At 42.2% G+C, this 15,113-nt stretch overlaps 1 protein-coding gene across 19 annotated transcripts in view; it reads right to left on the minus strand.

Annotated features, from left to right (window-relative positions):
• Positions 1-15,113, minus strand: part of OBSCN (obscurin, cytoskeletal calmodulin and titin-interacting RhoGEF) — a 235,646-nt gene that overhangs the window by 103,294 nt on the left and 117,239 nt on the right. For 18 of the 19 annotated variants that reach the window (XM_069590448.1, XM_069590454.1, XM_069590449.1 and 15 more), the window contains one exon: positions 785-1,060. The exons of the other annotated variant lie outside the window; for it this stretch is intronic. In XM_069590448.1, the coding sequence (XP_069446549.1) occupies positions 785-1,060 (276 nt within the window). The remainder of the gene's footprint in view (positions 1-784; positions 1,061-15,113) is intronic. 19 annotated transcript variants of the gene reach the window in all.

Consider the following 15,113-nt stretch of genomic DNA (forward strand, 5'->3'; position numbering starts at 1 on the left):
ACTCTAGTACCTCGTCTTTAAGAAAGCCTGTTGGTGTGTCGGGAAAGCTCCTTACTACTCTCCATTTCTAAATTTATAAATCAAGCTCCAAAGGGAATACTGCCACAGAATGTACTAACTCAAGGCAAAAGAAAACCAAAATTTGCTTTTAAAAGAATGTACCATATCTCAGAGGTGCATGTCAAAGGCACCAATCCTCTTCTTTTGGTTTACTTTGCACAGACATTGCAACAGAACAGAAACCTAGATTTGCAACATTTAGGTGCACAGATAACTTCTACAACAATGTGCAAGAAAAAGAAACAGTGTCCCATAACAACTGAAATAAATTCAGACTTGAGGTAATGCCAAGTATGATTATGTGGCTGAAATCCTCTTATCCGCTTCAAAAAACTACAAACATCTCTGATTAGGGAGAATCCTCATACAACGCCGGGTGAGAGAATTTGGATATTGCTAAAACATCCAAAAACTACATTCACATATCCCAAGGTGAGAGATATGTGGCCCACTTGAGACCCCAAGGGCCAGATGGAGCCAGGGTCCTGGGCACCAAAGATCACCTGGAACATTACAACGCGGAAACAGCACTCGGGGTGCCCAAGAGAGGCCCCTCCTCCTCCCACACACACCATTCCCACCCAGTGTCCCTGGGATCAGCCAGGAGCATGAGAATGGGAGGTGGGAAGATGGGAGATATGAAGAGGTTAAACGCAATGAAAAGATCCGGTCACCGCTGTAAGTCAGTCACATCATCTCCAAAAGATCCTCTCAAATAACTGACCTGTGACGTCCAGGCGGAAGGAGACCTTCTGGCCCCCGGCCTCGCAGCTGTACTCCCCGGCGTCCGCCTTGCCCGCCTGCTGCACCACCAGCTGCCGGGTGCAGCCCTTGGCCTCCACACGCGCTTTCGAGCTCGAACTCAGCTTCTTCCCGTCCTTGTACCACGTCACCTCTGTCTGGGCCTGGGCCACCTCGCAGCTCAGCGTGGCACTCGCCCCCGCCACGGCCTGCACCTCACTGCGTGCCGGCTGCTCCTTGGCGAACACCACCGAGGGCTCTGGGGACAAAGGGGGATACACAGGGTCACAGATACTGCCTAGGTCAAGGTGCAGCACTGGGAGGAAGGACTAAATGGTGAAGCAAGAGAACTGGAAATTTCTCTAGATCCTGGCTAGCTGTGTGGCCTGGAAAACCCTACCTCCTTCTCACTGAGTGACCACAGGTTACCTATATATTCTCCCACTGATCCACGCCTGTTGTTCCAGGTGAAGACGCTGCAAGAGACTTCAGTGTACACACTACTCTGGGAGAACTTCAGGGTCCTGAGGCATCGGTTCCTCAACCTGTCTAGGTGGGCACCCAAAGGGCAGTGCAGGGTCGCAGCCACAGTCACCTGGCATTAGCGCTCTGCACGGGCCAGCTCAGGGAGGGGTGCGCTCCCACCTGCCGTGCGGAAGCGACCTTGAGCCTCCAGCCTCTGGTCTACGCTCAGCGTGCCAACTGTGGCCAGTCAGGTGGAGGGAAGTCGTATCCCCCTGGCGACTGTTTCAGTCTTCTGGCCCTCGCTGTTTGCACTCCTGTGGTGTCACTCTTCAGGTGTTTCAGCTGACTTTCAATAGTGGTTTCTGTCTCCCCCTTACTCATTCTCCAGAGCTCTTTATGTGCTTAAGTGCTAGAGGTTTGACAGATGATGCACTCTGCGAATACTGTACCCATCTGCATAACTTGCCTTTTCACTCAAGTTTTTGTTTTAACTCTGTTTATTTAGTTTCACCACAGAGCTTGTAGGATCTTAGTTCCCCAACAATGGGTCAAACCTGTGCCCCTTGCGGTGGAAGCACAGATTCTTTACCACTGGGCCACCAGGGAGGCCCCCAAATTTAGTTTTAATGTAGTCGAATACAGGATATTGTTGCATTGTTCTGTTTAAGACTTCCTTTACCCTGAAGCCATTAGATAATCTATGTCATCATCTGAGGTTTTATGGTCTTCCTTTCATACTCTGGTCTCAAACCCACCTGGAGTTCCTTTTTAACTGCTGTTCCAGTTACCTATGCAATTTTTTATGATTTAATGGTGAAAACACCATATCAAAAAGACCATCCTTTCTCCATTGCCTATACAAGTTCACTGGTTTAAAAACAAAAACGGTGGGGATGGCGGCAGAGTTGGAAGTTCATTTATTCACAGGTCTGATTGTGAGTTCACTATTCTGGTCCTTTGATCTGATAACTATCCCTGTATTGTAACCCCAGTATCTTTATTACTATAGCTTTATGATAATTCTCTTTTCAAGAGTATGTTGGCTCTACTTGACCTTTGGAATCTGCTGCTCAATTTTCAACTATCCAAAAAAAAAAACATTTGTTGGATTTTGATTGGATGTGAATATATCTGAATCTTCCATAGATTTCCATCCATTTCTTTAGGCAGTTTTTACTCTCTCTCTCAAAAATGTTTAACTATTTTCCCCCACTAATGTCTTAAACATCTTTATTTTACTTGGAACTGGAAAGATCATACTTTTCACAATGCTGTAAATCTTTTAAAATTTCATTTTCCAACTATGCTGCTACTATATGGAAATATATGTTTTCCACATATTGACTTTTTACATGGCAATTTTCTCAACTCTTATACTAAGTCTAAGTAACTTTTTAGATTTTCTGAGTTGATATCCATGTAATCTGTTATTCCTTCTTACGTTTCATGCTTTGCACTGATCTACTTTGTTTGTGAAGCTACATAAGCCTTGCAATATGGAAGTACAACCTTATCACAGTGTATTATCTTGTTGATATACTGCTGAATTCAGTTTGCTAATATTTTGTCTAGGGTTTTCCTTTGATAGCTATAATAAACTGACCTGTAATTTTAATTCTTGGTACATTCCTTGTCAGATTTTGTCAGAAAACCATGTGCAGAGTGTCTCTCTTTCTATTCTCTAGAAGAATCTCCATGAACATGGATTACTTTCTTTCTAAACTATTTAGTATAATTTACCAGGAAAGCCACTGGGCTTAGATCTTTCTGACAAAAATGACTTACTGTGGTTCAACTTACTTAAAAGGTTTAGAACTGTTGGAGTCGTCTAATTCTCCTGTGTTACTTTTGATAATAGTTTTCTAGGAACTGGCCAAATTGTCAAAATTTTTCCAATTGACTACCATGAAGTAATGTGTCATATTCTCTTAAAATATTAATAACATTTGACAAAGGTACAGAGTGAGTTTTCTGGTATCTATACATACCCACAAACTATTATGTACAGGTACAATCCCACACTGTTAGGTATTGGCGACCAGAGGTCAGTGTAGGACCACAGCCTTAGTTATTTGATATTAACACACTCTTTTAAAAAACTATTTATTTATGCTTTTAATAGTATAATGAACAATGAATCCACTACCCACGGAAGAACGAATCCATTCCCAATCAGTTCTCTACCTGTAACAAACTCCTACTGAAAGGAAAAGAAATTTAGATCTCAGACTTCTCTCTGAACCAGCCAGGGAGACACAAACCACGAGGGAAACTCTGTAAAGTACATACTGTTTCATGAGACCATGGCTGCTGCTACTGTAAAAACTCAGCTTTTAGTGCAGTGGTGTAGTTAGCTTACTCCTTGGAAGGAAAGTCAGGACCAACCTAAACAGCATATTCAAAAGCAGAGACATTACTTTGCCAACAAAGGTCCATCTGGTCAAGGCTATGGTCTTTCCTGTGGTCATGTATGGATGTGAGAGTTGGACTGTAAAGAAGGCTGAGCGCCGAAGAATTGATGCTTTTGAACTGTGGTGTTGGAGAAGACTCTTGAGAGTCCCTTGGACTGCAAGGAGATCCACCTAGTCCATTCTGAAGGAGATCAGTCCTGGGTGTTCTTTGGAAGGACTGATGCTGAAGCTGAAACTCCAGTACTTTGGCCACCTCATGAGAAGAGTTGACTCATTGGAAAAGACTCTGATGCTGGGAGGGACTGGGGGCAGGAGGAGAAGGGGACGACAGAGGATGAGATGGCTGGATGGCATCACTGACTCGATGGACGTGAGTCTGAGTGAACTCCGGGAGTTGGTGATGGACAGGGAGGCCTGGTGAGCTGCGATTCATGGGGTCGCAAAGAGTCGGACACGACTGAGCGACTGAACTGACTGATAGTATTAGCTTCTTATTCGTTTCCATTTCTAAGCTTACAAATCAAACTCCGAGAATACTGACACAAATGTTCTAACTGAAGACAAAGGAAAACCATATGCTGTTTGGAAAGAGCATGCTAAACCTCAGGCGCATGTCACAGGTGCATACCTACCAAGAGTCAGCTCCTTTTTTACTCTTCACAGGCGCTGAGACAAAACCTGGATGTAGAATTTGGTACATGAAGTGAAAGAGAAAAGAGCCTCCCAGAACACCTAAACTAGTATGAACCAAATTTTAGTTTTGAGATAATTCCAAGCATGATTATGTGCCAAAGTCCCCTTAATTTTGGTTCAGTGAAATTCAAACAGGTTTCACTAAGAAGAACTCTCGTGTGATGTTAGGTGAGGGAGGGATGTGGGAACAGCCAAAACATTCAACATAAGGATATGCACATATTCCCAGGTAAGAGACATCTCATCTACTTCAAACCTCAAGTACCAGGTGGATTCCAGAGTCCTCAATATGGGGAGGATTCTACACAGCTTCTGGGACATGTGAATAAGTGTTACATCAAACACTACTTGAAGTTTACAAGAATGGCCAAACTCCCTTCCATATCCATGCCCCTCCAATTTAAATTCCCTCGGTGCAGCCACGGGCGTAAGAATAGAAGTGGAAGGATGGGAGACTTGAAGGGAAGTCTGATGTAAAGAGCACTAGGGTCCAGTCAGTCTATTAGTCAGTCCCATCATCTCCTCCAAATGCTCTCAGTTAGAACCCCCTGTGATGTCCACACACAAGGAGACCTTCCAGCCTCCAGCCTCAGAGCTGTACTCCCCAGTGTCTGCTCTCCCCGCCTGCTGCACCACCAGCCGCTGAGCATAGCCCTGGGTCTCTTCCTGCACTTTTGAGCTGGCACTCAGCTTCTTCTCACCCTTGAACCATGTCACCTCCTTCTGGGTCTGGGCTACCTTGCAGCTCAGCTTGGCTGTCCCCCCAGTCACAGTGTGCCCTTCACTCAACACTGGCTGTTCCCTGGCAAATGATGTGCAGCTATGGACTCTGGGGACAAGGAGGGAAGTGCAAAGTCACAGACACGATCATCTAAGGCAGGAAGGCAACAGCAGGGGAAAGGGACTAAGTAGGGAAGTAGAGGGACTAGAAACTTCTCTAAGCTCTGCACTAGATACATGCCCAAGAGCCCCATACCTTATCAGCAGTGGTGACACAATTTATCCATACATTTGGCCACAGCTTCAAGTGGGCAGTTCTAAGGAAGAACATTGCAAAAGACTTCTCTGTGTATAGGATCTGCGGGGGAGGGGTGGGGGGGTGGGAGGGGGTGGAGTCATGATCCATGCAACCTTCCTAGATGAAGCCAGACTCTCCTTCCTAGATAAAGCCTCAACCTTCCTAGATGAAGCCAGACTCTCCTTCCTAGATAAAGCCTCAACCTTCCTAGATGAAGCCAGTCTCTCCCACTCGGCTGTGCGGAGAGCGCTCCTACCCACAGTGCATGACAATTACTGCGGCTCCACCCTCTTGCCTGTTCTCAGTGTGTCGGCTGTTGCCAATCTGGTGGAAGTCAGGTGGCACTTTCTGCGGCTGTCTCCTGCGTGGTTCTGGTGACCCACAAAGTGGAGCAGCTTTATTAATCTCTTTTGTCATTATGGTAATTTTTTGGTCATTTGCTTTCGCCTTCTCCGCCCAGTTAAAGAGCTTGCCTGATTTTCAATGGCACTGTTTGCCTTTTTCATATTCATTTTTAGGACTTCTATTTGCATGTTAAAACGTTTCTCTCCCATATCTGTGTGACTTGCATGCCACTCTTTTATGGAGTCTTCTGATGAATCGAGATGGTTGGATGGCATCACTGACTCAATGGACGTGAGTTTGAGCATGCTCTGGGAGATGGTTAAGGACAGGGAGGCCTGGCGTGCTGCAGTCCATGGGGTTGCAAAGAGTTGGACATGACTGAGCAACTGAACTGAATGAATCTAATGAAAGCTTTCAGGTTTTTTTTTAATTTATTATTATTGTAAAGCGTTTAGTTTTAATGCAGTCAAATGTGTCATTCTTGTTCCATGTCAGGAATCTCCCCTTACCCAAAAGCCACAAGGCAATCTAAGTCATCATCTACGAGTTTTTATGGTTTTATCTCTTACCGTCAGGTCTCTAACCAACCTGGAGTTGGTTCTGTGTGGTTTGTGTTATCAGATGAACTTTTTTTCCTTATACGGTCAAATGGAAAAGCAAATTCTTACAAAAAGACCATCATTTCCCACTCCTTGCACAGCCACCACACTAAAAGAAAAGAAGTGGGGGTGGAAAGAAGGTCCGTCTGTGGACAGGTCTTTTGCTAAACTCTCTCTTCTGTTCCTCTGGTCTGATAACTGGCCCTTCACTGACCCATCTTTCTGCATTACTGCAGCTTTATAACAGTTTTTAATATTGATACAGCAAATGCTCACACTGAATTTGATTGTCAATTCTCAATACTCTCCCAAAGAACATCTGCTTGGATATGGACTGTTATCAAATATCCTAGATTCTTTCATGGATATCTATCCATTTATTTAGGACCTTCTTTATCATCTCTCAAAAATGTTATTTCCTCCCCCGCCTCCAGAGCCATTAAGCACCTTGTATTATATTTGGAATTAGAAACATGATACCTCTGATGGTATTATTAATGTTTTAAAATTCTATTTTAAAATAACTGTTTGTAATTGGTATATAAATATAGTAGTGTTTTCTGCATGTTAACATTTGTGTGCATTTATATTTCCAATCGCTCTAAGTCAAATCACTTATCCTTGAAATTCCAGCATTGATAACCATGTCATCTTTGAATCCCACCATGCTTTTCCAACTTATATGCATTTCATTTGCCCCCCTTCTGTTTTGTGCAGCGTTGGACAGAAGTGGTGACAGCTGGCCTCCTTCTCTTGCTTGCAAACTCATATTAAAACCTGCAAGGTTTTACTTTAAATGTGATGTTGCCTGGTGTTTTCTAGAGTGCCATTTATCAAGGTAAGGGAAAGTTTGTTTATTGATAGAATTTTATGGCATAAGTTGATGACAACACTATGGTGTTAAAATTGATCAAACTTTTATTCTCCATTTACTGGGAAAAATCACATCATTTCTCACTTCCAATCGGTCAATGTCATGCATTATACTGGTTTACTAATGGTCAGAATATTAAATCAATGTTGCCCGCCTGGACCATGTCTTTCATCATAATCCATTCTCACATTCATATATTGTTTAGCGACTTTGCCAATATTTTGTCGAAGATACTGGCCTCAACATCCACAAGATTTGATGTTACTGCTCAGCTGCTCAGTCGTGTCCAAGTTTTTGTGACCCATGGACTGCAGCACACCAGACTTCCCTCTCCTTCACTATCTCCCGGAGTTTGCACAAACTCGTGTTCATTGAGTCAGTGATGCCATCCAACCATCTCATCCTGTTGCCCCCTTTTCCTCCACAAGATATTTGCCCATAATTTTAATTCTCCTTACATTCCTTGTCACATTTTGGTATCTAAGTTATCCCACAGATACATGAATCAAACTAGAGAGTATATCTCTTTGTTTTATTCTCTAGAATCTCCATGAACATGGAATAATTACTTAACAGAAATTTGGCATAATTTTATCAATAGAACAGGGCTTCCCTGGTGATTCAGATGGCAAAGAATCTGCCTGCAATGCAGGAGACCTGGGTTCAATCCCTGGGTCAGGACTGTCCCCTGGAGAAGGGAATGGCTACCCACTCCAGTATTTTTGCCAAGAGAATTCCATGGACAGAGGAGCCAGGCAGGCTACAGTCCAAGGGGTCACAAAAAGTTGGAAATGGCTGAATGACTAACAATTTCACTTCATCAGCAAACCAACGGGCTTGGATCTTTCTTTATGAATTTTTTTTTTAATTACTGGTCTCATTTATTTAAGTTTTAGGGGAAATGGGGCCCAGATGATAGAGAGAGAAGATGTAGAGCCCATGTGTCCCCACCAATAGGATATTTACCAGATGCTGGTGGAGGACCTTGGACACCCAGGAAGACCAGAGGAACCCCCGAGCAGCTGGGTAGGATGGCGGGGTAGCGACGGGGGAGGAGAAGTGGAGGCTGGGCGTGGCAGGCACACTCGCGGGGCGGCTGGGTAAAGGGAGGGGTTTACACCCCTGAAGAGACACATTTACCTTCCGAGGAGCAGCAGGGACTAGGAGGGACCTGAGGGGTTGGAGGACCGGGAAACATATCCAGTATTCTCCATCCCTAGTCACTGAGCTCCAGGGAGCTTGCTGAGGCCCTGGGCCTCTCAACCTTGAGGCCAGAGGCACTCCAGAGGGCCCCTACAGGCCAGGCTGAGCCTGGGCGCCACCCTGACACCCACCTAGGGCCTTTCCTGGCCTGGGTCCTACGCCTAAACCACACCCTGCCTAAGGGCTGCCCTGCCTAAGCCCTGCCCCCCACAGCCAAGGCTTTTTCTGGTCCTTTTTGTTTTGGTTTGGTTTTTGGTTTTCTCCTTTGCTACTGGAGTTCTGTTTTACCTTCTGGTGTTTGTTTCAGATATATTCTTATTTTTTCGAATATATCTGCTGGTTTTCTATATTGTAATTTTTATTCTTTTTTTTTTTTTTCCTGCTCTTCTTTTTTTTTTTTTTTTTGCAGTGTCCTGTGGCTTGTGGGATCTCAGTTCACGGGCCAGAGATTGGAAATGAGCTCTAGTGGTGGGAGTACCAACTCTGAACTAATAGAGAACCTCGGACCCCAGGGAATACTCATCAGAGCAAGGTCTCCCAGAGGTCCACATCTCAACACCAAGACCCAGCTTGACTCAACTGCCTGCGAACTCCACTGCCAGAAACCTCAGGCCAAACAAACAGTAGATAGGAACACATTCCTACTCATAAAAAAAAAAAAAAAAAGGATGAGAAAAAAATATGTTACAGACAAAGGAGCAAGGTAAAAACCTACAAGATCAAATAAATGAGGATGAAATAGGCAACTATCTGAAAAATAATTCAGAGTCGTGATAGTAAAGATGATCCAAAATCTCAGAAGTAGAATGAAGAAAATGCATTAAACAAACACCTAGAAGAACAAAAGAATGAACAAACAGTGATGAAAAATGCAGTAACTAAAATTAAAAATATGCTGCTGCTGCTGCTGCTAAATCACTTCAGTCGTGTCCGACTCTGTGCGACCCCACAGATGGCAGCCCACCAGGCTCTCCCATCCCTGGGATTCTCCAGGCAAGAACCCTGGAGTGGGCTGCCATTTCCTAAGAATCAACAGCAGAATAACTGAGGCAGAAGAACGAATAAGGGAACTGGAAGACAGAATGATGGAAATAACTTCCAAGGAGCAGAATAAAGAAAAAAATGAAGAGAACTGAAGATAATCTCAGAGCTCTCTGGGACAATATTATATTAAATGCACCAACATCTGAATTATAGGGGTCCCAGAAAAAAAGAAAGAAAAAGGATCTGAGAAAATATGTGAAGAGATTATAGTTGAGAACTTCCCTAACATGGGAGAGGAAAGACTCACCAGAATCCAGGAAGTGTAGAGTCCCATACAGGATAAGAGAAACATACCAAGACACATAATAATCAAACTAATAAAAATTAAATACAAAGAAAAACTATTAAAAGCAGCAGTGGAAAAGCAAAAACTAACATACAAGGGAGTCCCCATATGGCTATCAGCTGATTTTTCAGCAGAAACTCTGCCGGCCAAAAGGGAGTAACAGGATATATGTAAAGTGATGAAAGGAGAAAAGCCTACAGCCAAGACTATACAGCAAAGATCTCATTCAGATTTGACAGATAAATCAAAAGCTTTACAGACAAGCAAAAGCAAAGAGAATTCAACACCAATTAAGAAAACAGTATAGAAAATGGTAATAGAAAGATATAAATCATACATAAATGTAAGGGGATTAAACGCCCCAACCAAAAGACACAGACACTGAATGGATAAAAAAACAAGACCCGTGTATATGCTGCCTACAAGGGACCCAGTTCAGACCTAAGGACACATACAGACTGAAAGTGAGAGATGGAAAAAGATAGCCCATGCGAATGGGAATCAAAAGAAAGCTGGAGTAGCAATACTCATATCAGATAAAATAGGCTTAATAAAAATGGTTAAAGAGGTAAAGAAGGACACTACATAATAATCAAAGATTCAATCCAAGAAGAAGATAAAACAATTACAAATAGTTATGCATAGAAATAGGAGCACCTCAGTACATTAGGCAAACACTAACAACCATAAAAGGGGAAATCAGCCGTAACACAATCAGTATTGGGGGACTTTAGCTCCCCACTTACACCGGTGGAAACATCATCCAAACAGAAAATAACTAAGCAAACACAAGCTTTCAATGACACAAGAGACCGAACAGAGTTAATTGATATTTATACGACATTCCACCTGAAAGCAGGAGAACAAATTTTTTTCTCAAGTGCACATGGAACATTCTCCAGGATAAACCACATCTTGGATCATATATCAAGCCTCGGAAAATTTGAGAAAATTGAAATTGTATCAGCATTTTTTCCCACCACAATGCTGAGATTAGAAATCAATTACAGGGGGGAAAATGCAAAAAAAAAAAACAAAAACCCACAAACACATGGAAGCTAAACAGTGCGCTGCTAAATAACCAAGAGATCACCGAAGAAATTAAGGAGGAGATTTTTTAAAAACGCACAGAAACAAGCGATGCTGGAAAGGTGACAACACAAAACCTATCGGACGCAGCAAAAGCAGCTCTGAAAGGCGAGCGCAGAGCAGTGCGATCTCACCTCAAGAAACAAGAAAAGGCCTCGCACTAACAACCTAACCTGCGAGGGAGAGAGGAGAAAGAAAACTCACAGTCAACGGAAGAAACGAAATCAGAAAGATCAGACCAGAAATGAACGAAACAGGAAACGAGAAAACAATAGCGAAGATCAATGAAAGGAAAAGTTGGTTCCTCGAGAAGGGAAACAAAACCGATAAACCTTCAACTAGACTCCTCAAGAAAAAAAGAGCGAGGACTCAGTAAAATTAGAAATGAAAAAGAAGACATCAGCACGGACACCACAGATATACAGAGGCTCACAGAGACTGCCATAAACAGCTGTAATCCAATAAAAAAACGGCAACCTGGAAAAAACGGATACATTCTTGGAAAGATGCATGCTTTCAAGACTGAACCAGGAAGAATTAGAAACTATAAACAGGCCAATCACAAGTAGTGAAATTGAAAATGTAATAAAAAATATTCCAACAAACAAAAGTCAAGGACCAGACAGCTTCACAGGCAATTTGAGCAAACTTTTAGAGAAGAGATAACATCTATCCTTCTCAAACTCTTCCCCCCAAAATCTCAGAATTACAAATACTTATAAATTCATTCTATAAGGCCACTATCACCCTGATACCAAAACCAGAAAAGATATCACACAAAAAAAGGAAATTACAGACCAATATCACTGATGAACAAAGACACAAATATCCTCAACAAATTACTAACGAACAGAAGCCAACAACACATTAAAAGGATCATACATCATGATCAAGTGGTTATCCCAGAGATGCAAGGATTCTTCAATATATGCAAATCAACCAGTGTGATAACCATATCAACAAATTAAAGAATAAAAACCATACAATCATCTCAATAGAGGCAGAAAAAGCTTCTGACAATCTTCAATATAACCGTTTATGATAAAAATTCTCCAGAAAACTGGCATAGAGGCCATTACAACAAACCCACAGCAAGCCATCATTCTCAATGGTGAAAAAGTGAAAGCACTTCCCTTAAGATTAGGAACAAGACAAGGATGTCCACGCTCACCACGCTTTTTCAACATAGGTTTGGAAGTCCTCACTATGGCAGTCACAGAAGTAAAAGAAAGAAATCCAAATTGGAAAAGAAGTAAACAAAAGTGTCAGTGTATGCAGACGACAGGCAATCACATGTAGAAAATTCTAAAGATGCCACTAGTTTTTCTACTGGACCTGATCAATGAATTTAGTAAAGTTGCAGGATACAAAATTAATACATAGAAATCTCTTGCATTCCTTTATACTAACAATGAGAAATTATGAAAACAATCCTGTTTACCATCAAGACAAAAAGAATAAAATATCCAGGAATAAACCTACCTAAGGAAGCAAAAGATCTGTACTCACAAAACTATAAAACACTGATGAAAGAAATGCAAGAGGACACAAACAGATGAAGAAACAGACCATGTTCTTGGATCGGAAGAATCAATTTATAGTGAAAATGACTACATTGCGCAAAGCAATCTACAACTTCATTGCAATTCCTTTCAAGTTACTAATGGCATTCTTTACTGAATTAGAGCAAAAAGTGGTATAATTTGTATGGAAACACAAAAGACCCCGAAGAGGCAAAGCAATCTTGAGACAGAAAAATGGAGCTAGCTCTCTGACTCCTAACTATAATATAAAGCTACCGTCACCAAGACAGCATGGTGCTGACACAAAAACAGAAATATAGACCAACAGGACAAGATATAACTCCCAGAGATAAGATACAGGCACCTTGTCTTTGACAAAGGAGGCAAGCATATATCTGGGAGATATTGAGAATATGGAGAAAAGACAGCTTCTTCAATAAGTGGTGCTGGGAAAGCTGGACAGCTACATGTAAAAGAATGGAATCAGAACACTCTGTAACACTGTGCACAAAAATAAACTCAAAATGAATTAAAGACCTAAATGTAAGACTGGACACTATAAAATTCTTAGAGGAAAACACAGGAAAAACACTCTTTGACATAAACCACAGCAAGATCTTTTTTGACACACCTCCTAGAGCAATGAAAATAAAAATAATCAAATGTGATATAATTAAACTTAAAAGCTTCTGTACAGCTAAGGAAATCATAAATAAGACAAAAAGACAACCCTCTGAATGGGAGAAAATATTTGCAAACAAAGCAACAGACAAAGGACTAATCTCCAAAATATACAGGCAACTTATGGAGCTCAATATCAAAAAACAAACAACCCAATCAAAAACAGGCAGAAGACCCAAATAGACATCTCTTCAGAGAAGACATACAGATAGCCAAGAGGCATATGAAAAGATGCTCAACATCATTATTGCTGCTGCTGCTAAGTCGCTTCAGTCGTATCCAACTCTGTGAGACCCCATAGACGGCAGCCCACCAGGCTCCCCCGACCCTGGGATTCTCCAGGCAAGAATACTGGAGTGGGCTGCCATTTCCTTCTCCAATGCATGAAAGTAAAAAGCGAAAGTGAAGTCACTCAGTCCTTAGCGACCCCATGGACTGCAGCCTACCAGGCTCCTCCATCCATGGGATTTGCCAGGCAAGAGTACTAGTGTGGGTTGCCATTGCCTTCTCCGCAACATCATTATCAGAAAAATGCAAATTAAAACTACAGTGAGGTATCATCTCACACCAGTCACAGTGGCCAGCATCAAAAAAAATCTACAAACAATAAATGCTGGAAAGGGTGTGGGGAAAAGGGAACCCTCTTACACTACGGGTGGGAATGTAAATTGATACAACCACTTTGAAGGACAGTATGGAGGTTCATTAAAAAACTAAATATTAAACTACCATATGACCCAGCAATCCCACTACTGGGCTTATACCTGAGAAAACCATAACTCAAAAAGACACATATACCACAGCGTTCACTGCAGGACTATATACAATACCCAAAACATGGAAGCAACCTAGATATCCACAGACAGATGACTGGATAAAGATGTGGTACATATACACAATGGAATATTACTTAGGCATAGAAAGGAATAAAATTGAGTCATTTGTAGTAATGTGGGCAAACCTAGAGCCTGACACACAGCATGCAGTCAGTCAAAAAGAGAAAAATACATATTATATAGTAACACATCTATGGAGTCTAGAAAAATGATACTGATGAACCTATGTGCATGGCAGGAACAGAGATGCAGACAGAGAATGGACTTGTGGATGGGGTGAGGGGGAAGAGAGGGGCTAACTGAGAGAGTAACACCGATATATATGCACCAGCATGTGTGAAATAGATAGCTAGCAGGAAGCTGCTGTCCAGCACAGGGGGCTCAGCTTGGTGCTCTGTGATGATCTAAGGGGTGCAATGGGAGCGGGGAGTGGGAGGCAGGCTCAAGATGAAGGGGATATATATACACACACTTATGGCTGATATGCACTGTTTTACAGCAGAAATGCTATGGAAGAAAATGACCCTGGAAGGAAAGCTATGACCAACCTAGACAGCATATTAAAAAGCAGAGATATTACTTTGCCAACAAAGGTCCATCTAGTCAAAGCTATGGTTTTCCAGTAGTCATATATGGATGTGAGAGTTGGACTATAAAGAAAGCTGACACCAAAGAATCGATGCTTTTGAACTGTGGTGTTGGAGAAGACTCCTGAGAGCCCCTTGGACTGCAAGGAGATCCAACCAGTCCATCCTAAAGGAGATCAGTCCTGAATATTCATTGGAAGGACTGATGCTGAAGCTGAAGCTCCAATACTTTGGCCACTTGATGCAAAGAACTGACTCATTTGAAAAGACTCTGATGCTGGGAAAGATTGAAGGCAGGAGGAGAAGGGGACAACAGAGGATGAGATGGTTGGTAGGCATCACCAGTTCTACAGACATGAGTCTGAGTAAGCTCCAGGAGTTGGTGATGGACAGGGAAGCCAGGCGTGCTGCAGTCCATGGGGTTGCAAAGAGTCGGACATAAATGAGAAACTGAACTGAACAGATATATGCTTTGGCAATCTTTGATCAATGGTCTCTGATGTTACTATTACCCACTGGAGGCTCATATGATGTTTAACATTTTTTAGCAAGAAAGCATTTTTTGCCTAAAGTATGTACATTTTTAAACATAATGCCAGGGCACACTTAACAGACTACAGTACAGCGTAAACATAACTTTTATATGCACTGAAAAAAC

This window comes from Ovis canadensis, chromosome 5, assembly GCF_042477335.2.
Source record: "Ovis canadensis isolate MfBH-ARS-UI-01 breed Bighorn chromosome 5, ARS-UI_OviCan_v2, whole genome shotgun sequence".
Classification (NCBI taxonomy): Eukaryota; Metazoa; Chordata; class Mammalia; order Artiodactyla; family Bovidae; genus Ovis; species Ovis canadensis.